General features: G+C 51.4%; 6 protein-coding genes across 6 annotated transcripts; 3 read left to right on the forward strand and 3 right to left on the reverse strand.

Moving 5' to 3' along the window:
• Positions 1–1387: 1387 nt before the first annotated feature.
• Positions 1388–2179, forward strand: J4E82_002815 (uncharacterized protein; the record flags this gene model as incomplete). The annotated part of the gene is made up of 1 exon (XM_051729111.1): positions 1388–2179. One exon carries the CDS (start codon positions 1388–1390, stop codon positions 2177–2179), a length of 792 nt encoding a protein of 263 aa, XP_051591203.1.
• A 1565-nt stretch (positions 2180–3744) lies between these two features.
• J4E82_002816 (uncharacterized protein) lies at positions 3745–5205 on the reverse strand (the record flags this gene model as incomplete). Its single annotated transcript, XM_051729112.1, has 1 exon — positions 3745–5205. The coding sequence occupies one exon, from the start codon at positions 5203–5205 to the stop codon at positions 3745–3747; it is 1461 nt and encodes a 486-aa protein (XP_051591204.1).
• Positions 5206–5487: 282 nt separating this feature from the next.
• VMA7 (H(+)-transporting V1 sector ATPase subunit F) lies at positions 5488–6073 on the forward strand (the record flags this gene model as incomplete). The annotated part of the gene is made up of 4 exons (XM_051729113.1): positions 5488–5547; positions 5603–5638; positions 5696–5833; positions 5933–6073. The coding sequence occupies 4 exons, from the start codon at positions 5488–5490 to the stop codon at positions 6071–6073; spliced, it is 375 nt and encodes a 124-aa protein (XP_051591205.1).
• A 504-nt stretch (positions 6074–6577) lies between these two features.
• Positions 6578–7233, reverse strand: NPC2 (Phosphatidylglycerol/phosphatidylinositol transfer protein; the record flags this gene model as incomplete). Its single annotated transcript, XM_051729114.1, has 3 exons — positions 6578–6664; positions 6715–6931; positions 7034–7233. The coding sequence occupies 3 exons, from the start codon at positions 7231–7233 to the stop codon at positions 6578–6580; spliced, it is 504 nt and encodes a 167-aa protein (XP_051591206.1).
• Positions 7234–9526: 2293 nt separating this feature from the next.
• J4E82_002819 (uncharacterized protein) lies at positions 9527–10583 on the forward strand (the record flags this gene model as incomplete). Its single annotated transcript, XM_051729115.1, has 2 exons — positions 9527–10129; positions 10194–10583. The coding sequence occupies 2 exons, from the start codon at positions 9527–9529 to the stop codon at positions 10581–10583; spliced, it is 993 nt and encodes a 330-aa protein (XP_051591207.1).
• Positions 10584–10762: 179 nt separating this feature from the next.
• J4E82_002820 (uncharacterized protein) lies at positions 10763–11964 on the reverse strand (the record flags this gene model as incomplete). The annotated part of the gene is made up of 3 exons (XM_051729116.1): positions 10763–11545; positions 11606–11775; positions 11829–11964. The coding sequence occupies 3 exons, from the start codon at positions 11962–11964 to the stop codon at positions 10763–10765; spliced, it is 1089 nt and encodes a 362-aa protein (XP_051591208.1).
• Positions 11965–12073: the final 109 nt, after the last annotated feature.

Here is a 12073-nt window from a genome sequence, read left to right on the forward strand (position 1 = left end):
GAGCGCTGAACGCAATTCCTCATCTCAGCCACTCCGCATGCCGTATACCACCAGCAAGAACACCTGCGATCTCCATACCAGAGCTACTATGCATGAGTTCCAGCGCCGTTGCGAAGATCGATACTAACTCCGGCACTCAGCCGGCTCACGCGCGCACCGCCAAGATCTCAAAGCTCCGGTCTTTCGATAGCTCCCCCATCGTCCTAACGTCTCCTGCCTTTTCTGGCTCAGAGCCGGTGACGACCAACGAACACGACAATGCGACAGTCCTTAGGCTCGCCATCTCCGAGGTCGCAATCATACGTGCCGGGGCCAAGTGCGCGAGTGTTTCGCTAGCAGCCCACGCGGACCTATCCGTTGTGGCAGGTCAATTCTCCTTCCTTTTGCCCTTCGACGTACTAGGCACAACTAAGCCAACAAGAACACACCATTCGTCCATCCAAGAATCGCATCCCATGCTGATCATGTAGGGTGATATACATACCCTGCATCGTGGTTCGCCTACATTGACATGTTACAAGAACCCGGTCGGCGCTTCTGTCGGTTTGCGCACAATATGTGGCAAAATCACTTGCCTCTTCAGGAGAGAAGACGTGACTGCGCCAGACACTGGGACAAGTCGTAGCGATTCAACGGCGCCAGCGAGATCCAGGACTATGGCAAACAAAGTGCGATGCCACTTCGGCTTTACTATGGCAAGGATGTAGAACCGTTACAACCTCCTGCTATCTAGGGAACAGCGTCGCTGGTCCTGCTACTCACGACATACACACAGCCATGTACACTTTAGACGAATACGTCATAATGGCATGAGACCACAAAGGAGCTATTCTTGTTTGCAACATGTTTCAAGGTGTGGCTGTGACCACAGCCCTGTGAGACTTTGAGATAAGGGGCGAAAAAGCAACGATCTGGAGAAACCGATCCGCAGAATGCAGCTGTGAGGCAAAGCTGGCCTTGATCCTGGTATACGGGAGCAACCGCTGGATCAGCTTCTCCTCTCGCATTCGCTGCCAGGCAATTAGCTTGAAAGCTTATACTACAGGCAGATAACGTACCTACATGGGCAGGATCGCCGAGCCTCCACTGGCGCGCCTAAGGTACACTGGCGGACTTCATGTTAAGAGTTTGCCAAGTCGTAGCGGACACCCAATTCGGAAGGACAAACTACACACTTAGTCGATCACGCTTGGCATCTCCGGACAACACAATCGCAAGGTTGCAGTGTAAGGATGCTCAGATGCTCAGGGGACCATAGCCTGCGTATAAGTATAGAGTTGTTTCCCTTCCTTTTCATCATCAGCCAGCTCAGTCAGTCGCTTGTCTCTTCACTTCAATCACTTTCCAATCCTACTCCGCGTAGCCTCATTCACTCGAAACAATCATCATGCGTTTCCAATCCATCATCGCAATCGCGCTTCCTGCGCTCGTCCTTGCGGCTCCCACTCCTCAAGACCCCGACTACGAGTTCCCTGAGGATGCTCCCGCCGACGACATTGTTGGTGGAACCACTGCCTCTGCGGGCGAGTTCCCCTTCATCGTCAGCCTTCAACGCAGCGGATCCCACTTCTGCGGTGGCTCTCTGTTGGACTCTACTACCGTCATCACTGCTGCTCACTGCTCCGTCAGCTCCGTCATTGGCTCAGTCAGCGGTCTCCGTGTCCGCGCCGGCAGCCTGAACAAGAGCTCCGGTGGAACACTCGTTGGCGTATCTTCCGTTACTGTCCACCCAAGCTACCGCAGCTCGGGCCAGGACTTCGATGTCGCCATTTGGAAGCTCTCCACTGCCGTCCCTACTAGCAGCACCATCGGTTACGCAACTCTCCCTGCTTCCGGATCCGACCCCGCTGCTGGATCTACTGCAACTGTCGCCGGATGGGGTGCCCTTACTGAGGGCGGCAGCAGTCCCAGCACTCTCTACAAGGTCTCCGTCCCGATCGTTTCCCGCACCGAGTGCCGCTCATCCTACGGAACCTCTGCTATCACCAACAACATGTTCTGCGCTGGATACACCACTGGTGGTCGCGACTCTTGCCAGGGTGACTCTGGCGGCCCCATTGTCAACTCCGCCAAGACTCTTATTGGTCTCGTTTCTTGGGGTAACGGCTGTGCTCAGCCCAACTTCCCTGGTGTATACGCTCGCACCGCCGCCCTTCTCTCCTTCATCAACTCTGTTTAAGCGCTCGATGAAGGGATTTTCTTATGAAAGATCACTTTGACTCTCTGGGAGAGTACGATGATTGCGAATGATGACACTAGCAATGCGCTACATGGCTTGGATCATGGATCATGGTTTCTTAGACCCATGCTAAGGATACCTTTTTTTGTAAATATCTATTGGTACAAATATGAACCCCACATTTCAAAAATGACGCTTTGAACACTATGACATCGAGTGCCAGCATTCTCATATATTGGTATACGTGGCAGACTATTGAGATGCGTATATTTGGCCTGTTGGGATGAATTATTTTTTGGAGTCCGGCGCGACGGCCTGTCCGAGGCCTATGCGATCGGACGACGCGCAACTCCAACATCCTATGACGTGTTATAACGGCTCTCGACCAGCGACCGGATCCCCTCAAGCCTTTTTGTTAAACAAGCTTTTCGGAAGAACCGAGAAGAAGCGACCGTTATATGGGTTGATGCTTGTGACTGACAGAATAAGGTAAAGTTTCTTCTTTTGCAGTTCTTTTTTTTTCGATTCATCTTTGAACCTATTTTGATACATGTCTCGAACAAAGAGAAGAACAACCCGTGAAGGGGAAGAGTCCGTGTAAAGGTGTCTAATGCTGGGATCAAACAGCTGCAACAGCTGCACGGACGGCCCTCTATCAGAACGTGAAATACTAAAGCATGATTCTATGGAGACTGATTGTGCAGTTCTCGAACTTGCAGCAGATGTGCAGAGGTAAAACGTTTTCGTTTCAGAGAGCATACCAGACCTGTAATGCAAAGAATATCCTACAATGAAAAACGGAAAGCGTTCCATTGGTGCTTTCTGCCCTACGGCTATATTTGGGTCCAGAGATTGGTTTCTCCCAGCTTGACACGATCTCTACACTCTAGACACGATTTCAATAGTTCTGCCCCATACAGTTGGCATGTCGTTCCATTGTTCTTAGTACAAGAAGAGGGAAAGCAGTTGCTTCATGCTAAAGAGCAAGTGGAATAGAAGAGAATGCGCTAGCCATTCAAGATACATGTTCTTACCAAATGGTGAAGCATGGCGAAATTAACGTGTAGTCGTTAGGAAAAATGATGGCGATTTTTTCTAATGCTCTTCCCAATTCTCTCGTATAGGAGCATAATCTACAACCTTTCAAGAATTCCAAACAAGTACAGCAATTAGTTGGTCCTTCATGACTCATCATTACAAGGGGGTTTTGAAAGCATCCCAGCTGTCATCTCAAAGTAAAGTATACAAAGTTAGGCCAACGGTACGCAACATGTTATCATCGACGCGCCAACCACGCGGCTTAGTCTCATGAAAGTACCCATCGCTTAGTCGCCGATCTCTTGAACAGAAGGTCTGACAGTGACGTGGCGCTTTTGAAGAGTACACAAGAAGCCATACGTTGAGCTAAGTGATCAAAGAGATTCTGCAATAGAAAAGCGCCATCATGGTGGCATATATTGGGGTATTGTATATAATAAAATGTACACGAATTAATCGAACTCACAGCTCAGTGCCGCACAAGCTCTTCCGTATCCTGGCTCTCGTCTATCGCACAGAGATGACCATTAGTATCGTCCGCTTTCCCTTCGTCCCACACCAAGACTACCGTACTGAGTACTCCTTCCTAGGCTACCCGCCTGACCCAAAGTCTTTTCTCCCCTCTCCCTCTCGGCGTTCAAGTTTCCAAGACTGATACGCTTCAGAGGGCTGACATCCCGCTTGCTCGGACTAGCCCTGCGCTCAAAGGCGCCACCTAGACTGTCCCTCCCACGGCTCGCACTCCTCTCGCCATCCTTTATAAAGTTTGCACTTGCCGACTTTCGTAGAGGAGACGCGGCATGAGTGTTTATCCCCAGATAACCGCCGTCAGCAGGCTTGCTGTTGGTCCTGGGAATAGTGGGTGCTTGACGGAAGGGGTTGGGTGTTTGCGAGGGTCGAATAGGAGAGGAGAAGTCAGGACCTGTTGCTGTGGATGTGCTTGCATACTGCGAGCTGCTGTGGTCTTGGTGGAGGGAGGGTCTACGTCTCAGGGATCGCGTGACAGACGGAGAAGCCATATCGTCAGGGTCGTATTGTGAGGCGTAGCTTGCGTTCGGGTTCGTACGGAAAGTGCGGCGGTTAACAATGGTGGTTGGCGTATATGTGACGACTGAGCTCGCGAGATCACTGCTGCTGCCCTTGACGCCGACACTCGAGTCACGGGTTCGGTTCTTTGAAATGGTCTGGATACCAACGTCGCGGCACGGCTTCTGCAACGCGGGATGAACGAACTTGCTATCGTACTCGTGAAGCACTTGGCGACTGATCAGAGAGTTGTCCTTGGCCTGCTGCATGAAGGAGCTCCTAAGCCACCAAAGATGAAGCGACAGCGCTGCTCCGATGAAGATAGTCGTGGTCACCCTGACACTCGGTCTCGGATCCAACGGAGCGACTGGGAGGTTGAAGTAGTAGAGTACCACGTGCAACGGGCTGAACAAGCAGAACAACTCCAGACACAGCGGATTTGGATCCCAAACCGCCACCTCCCAAACGTCTCTGCCCTCGACAGGATGCGCCCGACTCGCCGCGTTGTTCTGCACCAAGTTCCTCACAAACTGCATCGGACTCGCTGCTGCAGGCGATGAGTCGACCCTAACGCGCTTCGCACTAGGTGTCTGTGGCGCAACATCGACGCTCTGCTCGAAGAGACGGTAATACCTCTTCTTGCCCCAGACCAGCCACGCATTGCCAAAGCTAGCCACACCCAGCACCAGCACCAGCAGGCCCATGATCCACTTTATCCATCCTGGGCCCTGCACCTCGTTGAAGACGCCATCGTCGTCCGAGGCCGTGGATGCGCCGCTGTTGGCTTGGGCGAGAACGAAGAGTAGGTTTGCGCCAAAGCCAATGTACAGCGCATAAGCAGATGCAAATTCTTCCCAATCGGAGCTGTTGAGCTCTTCGGATATCCAGATGAGCCAGTCGGACAGGTCAAAGTAGGCTTTTATGCGTTCCGAGAGCGGTGCGCGGCGCACGACAGGAGGCATGGTTCGGCTGTATTACGATTATAGTCCCTGGGTTAGAGTTGTGGGTTGTATAGGAGAGGTAAAGAAAAAGAGCGGGGTAGTGGTGAGAATCAGGTCGGCATGGCGGTGTTGAGACAAGAAACGACGATGAGGAAAGAGCGCGTGGTGAAAGAAAGGACAGTACAAACAGTTGGCCCAACGCGGACTAGGCCGTGGTCCCGCCCATGACGACGGCGCGCGGGAGCTCCAGCTTCAGCAGCCAAGCTCCGACCTCACGACAGCTGCCTCACGAGCTATATCGCAATGGCAGCACCAGCGGCACAGTACAAGGACAGGCAGTTCCTGGCCGTCATAGGCGATGAGGTGTGCTTGTCGACAGATCCTCACCTGGCGGGTCAAGGGCGCTAACCGGTCGCAGGACACTTGCACGGGCATGCTGCTTGCCGGCGTAGGCGTAAGCTATTGCGAGCTGCAACGCGCGATGCGAACAGGACATTGACGCAGATCACAGCATGTTACCCAGCCACCAGACAGCCAGAAGAACTTTCTCGTTGTGGACGCAAAGACCGAGACCTCGGCCATCGAAGCAGCATTCGACCGCTTCACCACCGAGCGCAAGGATATCGCGATTCTACTCATCAATCAACATGTACGTGTTACCTGGCCCGGACATGGCGCTCCCAGCTGGACAAGTGACGCTGGAGTCGTTCTTGGACACGGTGCGAAGGACACGACTGACCGCTGCTAGATCGCCGAGAGGATACGACACCGGGTTGAGACATACACGGCTGCTTTCCCTTCCCTTCTCGAAATTCCGTCCAAAGACCACCCCTACGACCCTGAGAAGGACAGCGTGCTGAAGAGGGTGAGGAGGCTATTCGGAGAGTAGACGTTGAACGCGGAAACTGGCAACGCATGGAGAGGGTCGCATGTGTCGGATACACTACGCATGGCTCTAGCACGTGGCGTCCACCACGGGCAGCTTTGTGTACATACAACATTCAACGTGCGCAGATATGATATCCATTACAAAACAGGGTCAAAGAGTCAATCGTGCCACAGAGTATATGCATGTCCGTCGTATCTACATTAAGCCATGGTCCATCCCTACGTCCAAATCCACACGCAAAACAGTAAAGCCAACCTCGCACTGGTATCGTGATTCAAGACATGAAAACAATTCGCCAACATTTGGTTACAGCTCGTTCCTTCGCCTCAATCGCTCTTGCACAAGCCCGGCGAGGGGCCCAGACATTTGCACTCTCGGCTGTCCAAACTTGACTTTACTACCACTGCCCGTATTACTGTCCTCCGTATCTCCCCTACATGTGTGAACATCAGATCCCATCGCTGCTCGTCGTGTGTTGTGGCGGCGAAACGAAGGTGAGGCAATTTACCGGTGGAAAGCGATCTTGGCGGTCAGGCAAGTAATCTTGTCGCCGTCCTTGGTAAGGACGTCTGCGAGAACAGTGTACTGGCCCTACTGGTTGTTAGTATTAATTCGCATCTTGTCAGGCTCTTCGAACGCACCGGAGGGATCTCCCTGGGCAGGTCAACATCCTTGGTCAAGCTCATCTCGCCCTTCTTGAGCGGGCACTCGAGATCGCCCTTCTTTATCGTTTCGCAGCCGTCTGCATTCTGGTTGATGAGTGTGATGATGCCGTACTTGACTTGCAAGTGCATTGTGAAACCCTCACCGACTTCCTCCTTGAAGTCGCCTGTGGCCTTGATGCTGAGCGTCTCGCCACTGTACCCAGGTTAGTTTCTCGCTTCACACTTCTCAAGACTTGCGAAACTACCACACGTGTAGATGCGCAACTCTCACAAGACTCCAACAGGGATCACGTACGGCTTGGGTGGGTTGGGGCTCAGGTCAACCTTCTCAATCTTAAGAAGATCGTTGGCTGGGTCACCGCAGAAATACAAGGGGTTGTCGCCTGGGACCTTGTACTCTTCCTGGATCGTGACCTGGTCGCCACCCATCCATGAGGGCGATGCAGAGACAGAGACGGCGCTTAGCGCGGCGAGCAAGAGGGTGGTGAGCTGCATGGCGGCGGTGAAGACAGCTGCGGTACTAGAGACGAGCTGTAGTGTTATAGTCGCGCGATAAACACGACGGGAAGAACTTCGATGTGAATTCGAAGTTGGGGTAGGATGGTCGGGGTTGTTGTGGAGAGTGGAGAGCTCTGGTAGTGGTTGAGGCTGGCGTCCAGATAGCGACCGCGGTCCATGTCCATGAGGCTGGGGCGAAGCATGGACCCTGCAGCCAACGTCATCGCTGTTGGTCACGCACCTGCGTTAGTCTTGTCCTAGAGCCATCTGGGGTTGACATCCACACATCTTGTGCATAAAAAGAACTGCTGCCGGGAAGAAACAGCTCATCTCAATTCGTATGCACATGTACGACAATCTCTGGCCGAGTTAGGTAGCGCCTATCTGCCCAGAGATCCTCTCCACGGCGGCACCACGTACAAGGGAAAAACCAAGTAGGTATAGAGACAACAAGCCCTACCTTGCAGCTTACATTAGCTCCTATTAAAAAACTTGTAAAAGAAGTACTCCCTAGGTATGCTCTAAAGAAGTGTTTAGTTTCTCTCTTTGATGTAGTGGCGGCCAGATCAAGATGATCCAACTCGGCGGCAGCAACTGCGTAGCGACTCCCCGAAACCATAGTAAATGCACGCCATTCCGATCGGATTGTCCTTGAAGTTGCTCGCCATCAGCAGTCCGCCCGACGGGGCATGTTTGCAAAGTTCATGGCATAAGAAACTTATTCGGCCGCCCCATGCGTCTGGAACATGGGCAGTAAGAGAATGTCTGTCTTAAAGAATTGCAGTCGTTGGAAGCTTTCAGCAGTCAAACAAGCATGAGGTGTAGTAGCTGTCACGTCCGGTTATCATATCAATCATGACCTTACCTGTCGGGATTATGAGAGCATCCTCAGCCGAATTAACATAGTTACCCGTTTATCCTTCCGGGCATGCAGTTTTAGGGTTTACAGCGTAGTTCGCATCCGCATCGATCTTCTGAGTACCAGTTTACCGCATTTCCAATTCCGGTGGAAGGATTGTAACGGAACACCCTGCTACTAGACTCGTTATCAACAAGGTTTGCACGAACTTGAAAGCTTGTAAACCAAATTCAGGTGTCGTTCATGCAGCGATATACATGCCCTGCAATTCCAGGGGGGAACATGGTGCTTCCCCTATGTCTTCCCTCAATTCGAAGGTTGTTCAGAAGGCAGTTCAAAAGCGCTCACGAAATGACGAAAACCATGATCAAGAGGAGCTCAAACAGTTGTACGACCGACATGGCATGATCAAGTGCCCCATATGGCACCGTGACATGCCAAGAAACAACGTAGCTCTAGGTACGCTTGTACACCGGATGTTGCCACTGCAACGTTTTGGAACGATCAGCAGAGCCTCCAAGTCCTCGGACTTCGAGCCGTTCGAGAACCTGCATCCGTACGTTATTTAAAAGTATGTAAGTATCTACTAGTCTAGAAACTCGTGCAAAAGGTGCTAATGTGCGTTTTCAGCGTATACCTTCAAAGAAATTTAGATTTTCCAAGGACACCCGCATGCTACCATGCGCAGAAAGACTCATGGTAAGATCTTTTATGTCTCTCTTCATCAAAATTTCAACTACGCAATAACCATTTCTAAGCATGCTGTTGCAAGTATGGAATCATGGTAGACGGTCAAACCTGGAACCTTGTTAGTCAGACCAAACCGATCACGCTTTAGCGCCGGGTGGACTTAAGACTGTCAGCTGGCTGCAGTAGGCCAAGACGTCACTTCATCAAGGGGAAAATATGCAACAAGCAACAGCAGGCATCTCCTCTGCAAAAACATGACGCCGCACGGTAATTGCATCTGTCTTGTTGTTTCCTACTTTCGATGTGGTCTGATTGATCAGATACCTTGGTTACCACTCATTCTTGCTATTGACTTGGGTCTACGTAGCACTAGTACATCGTTCTCCTATCGTTACTCACTTTACATCCCTAGGCTGGTGGAATTGTCGCCTTGAAATGCCTACTATGATCATGTCATCCCCTTGCATGCCCAGTCTTGGCGAGAGTGATGTAGAGGAATAAGTCTGCCGTACCCTGGCTCAACATCAACATCTCTTTGATGGGGCTGACGCAAGCTATGGCAGTGCAAGTTCGCAAGAGCCAGCTTCTTGAACTATAAGAACGCTGTATCGCTGCCAAAGAGATCATCACATACCCAAGCTTCCACATCCACCACAACGAATCCAGACTACTATCTGCAGAAGAAGCGCCTCGAAAATGACGGTCACGTTCGTATCGCTAGCTCTCGTGGCTGCTCTTCAGATGCTGCCAGCGGCGGCACAGAACTTGTCCTATGGAGCCAACAACTTCTACCGCAGCGACAACGTCACGGTGCATCCGATCACCTTTCCCAGTCAATACCAGATGACCGTGGCGGGCAACCTTTTCCTACCCGACAATCTCGATCGAAGCATCAACGCGTCCGCTATAGTCGTCGGTCATCCAATGGGAGCCGTGAAGGAACAGAGTGCAAACCTGTACGCCACCAAGATGGCGGAGCAAGGGTTCGTCGCTATGTCGATTGATGTTTCCTTCTGGGGAGGCAGCGACGGCGAGCCAAGAAACGCCGTATTGCCAGACGTCTACGCCGAGAGCTTCAGTGCTGCAGTCGATTACCTAGGTCTACAAGACTACATTGACCGCGAGCGTATCGGAGCTATCGGTATCTGTGGCAGTGGCTCCTTTGTCCTCAGCGCAGCAAAGATCGATCCGCGCATCAAGGCTATCGCGACAGCCAGTATGTATGACATGGGGGCTGTAAGCCGCAACGGATTACAGAGATCGCAGAGCGTCGAGCAACGCAAGCAGGTCATTGCAACGGCGGCGGCGCAACGTTGGGTAGAGGCCAGCGGTGGAGAAACGGAGGTATGTTGTGACTACATCAAATGCATGTGAGACGTACACTAACTTCGTGCCTCCATTTCCAAAGTATACGGGTGGAACTCCTCATGTTCTCACCAATGAGACCGATCCAGTTTCACGCGAGTTCTACGACTTCTACCGCACATCCCGAGGCGAGTTCACACCTGCAGGTTCTGCACCAAACCTCACCACCCACCCTACGCTCTCCAGCCAGACCAAGTTTATGAACTTCTATCCCTTTAGCGACCTCGATACCATATCCCCACGTCCAGTTATGTTCATCTCTGGCGACATGGCACATTCGCGCGAGTTCAGCGAAGATGCGTATGAGGCTGCGGCAGAACCAAAGGAGCTAGTTTGGATTCCAGGCGCTGGCCATGTGGACTTGTACGACCGCGTTGACCTGATCCCCTTTGGCAGGCTCACAGAGTTCTTCCAGCAGAACTTGAGTGAGTAGAGGACGAGCTAGACCATCGCGTGTGTCAACAAGCGAGCTCACCATCGTATTCGAAGTGGTTTGGAAAGATGTTTCTGTGTTTTAGTAATACTTAACATCTGCAAGAACGAGAGGGTCAAACAGCAATTTGTAAGATATCCTTCGACTCCTATGTAAATATTTAACCGTCACACAAGACCTTACGCAATGTCAATAACAATCTTACCCTTGACTCGTCCTTCCACCATATAGCTTTTAGTCTTCTCCCAAGCTTCAACATGGTTTTCTTCGGTCAAAATCCCCTTGACAACATCTTGGACCACAACCTGCACATCGCTCTTCTCTGCCAACTCCCTCACCTGCTCGAGCAACTCGCTCTTCTGGTACAGAATAACATTCGCATATCGCGGCCCAAACAGATAACCCTGGATATGTCGTATGACTTGGGATGGGTATGTGAAATATGTCAACGGTCCTCCCATTGCGGTCCTTGAAGTTTTGTCTCCAACAATGGTTATGTACGCGCCAGAGGGATGAAGGAGTTGCTTCCAATGCTCGAACATTTCCGTGCCACCTACACAGTCAATGTACAGATCGTATTTGGTACCAGCGGGCCTCTTGGAAAGCAGGGAGTTTGGCACGTCTTGCGTACGATAGTCAATTACCTCATCTGCGCCCAATTTGCTCACAAAATCGGCATTGGGACCCGAGCAGATGCCGATGACATGGCAAGAGTAGAGCTTCTTTGCTAGCTGTACACACCACATTCCTACACCGCCGCTTGCTCCTGATACGATCACACGGCGTTGCGAGGGAGATGGAGAGCTGGATGGAGACGGGAGCCAATCGAGACAGGCGAATGCGGTCAAGACAACAAGAGGTATGGCGGCGGCTTCGTGATGAGACAAAGTGCTAGGTTTCTTTGCGATGGGTTCGGAGGTTGGATTGACACAAAGGTATTGTGTGAATGTTCCTTCCGCCATCTATCATGATTTCAATTTAGTATTGTCTTCCAAAAGGTAATTTGATGAGGTTTGGCTTACGGGTCGATTGCACAATCCAAAAACTTCGTCTCCAACCTCCCATTTTCCACTCTTTGCTTCTTCCCCCACGGCAACAATGTCACCCGAGTAGTCTCGCCCTATTCCTTTCTCTTTTTTACCTGCCAGCCAGCCGATCACGGGATTTCCCCATAGTTGGATGTCTACTGGATCTTTGTACGAAGTCAGTGTCTGGCTCACGTGCAGTTCGTACAAAGATACTTACTAATAGCCGCGGCTTTGATCTTGATCAGCACCTCCTGTGGACCTGGCGTAGGTATGGGTGTATGTGTTAAATGTGGTTGAGAAGAAGGTTGTGTATAGGTCAAAGATGTATTGGATTCGGGGAGTGAAGACGCCATATCGAGTTAATCGGTTATATTCTTGCGATGATGCGAGTTGCGTGATATCGTTACACCAAAATACTTCTACAGAGCAGTTATCTAAACAATGTCTAAGCGATTGTTCACT

Source organism: Alternaria postmessia (genome assembly GCF_024291825.1).
Source record: "Alternaria postmessia strain BMP 2775 chromosome Unknown scaffold_11, whole genome shotgun sequence".
Taxonomy (NCBI): domain Eukaryota; kingdom Fungi; phylum Ascomycota; class Dothideomycetes; order Pleosporales; family Pleosporaceae; genus Alternaria; species Alternaria postmessia.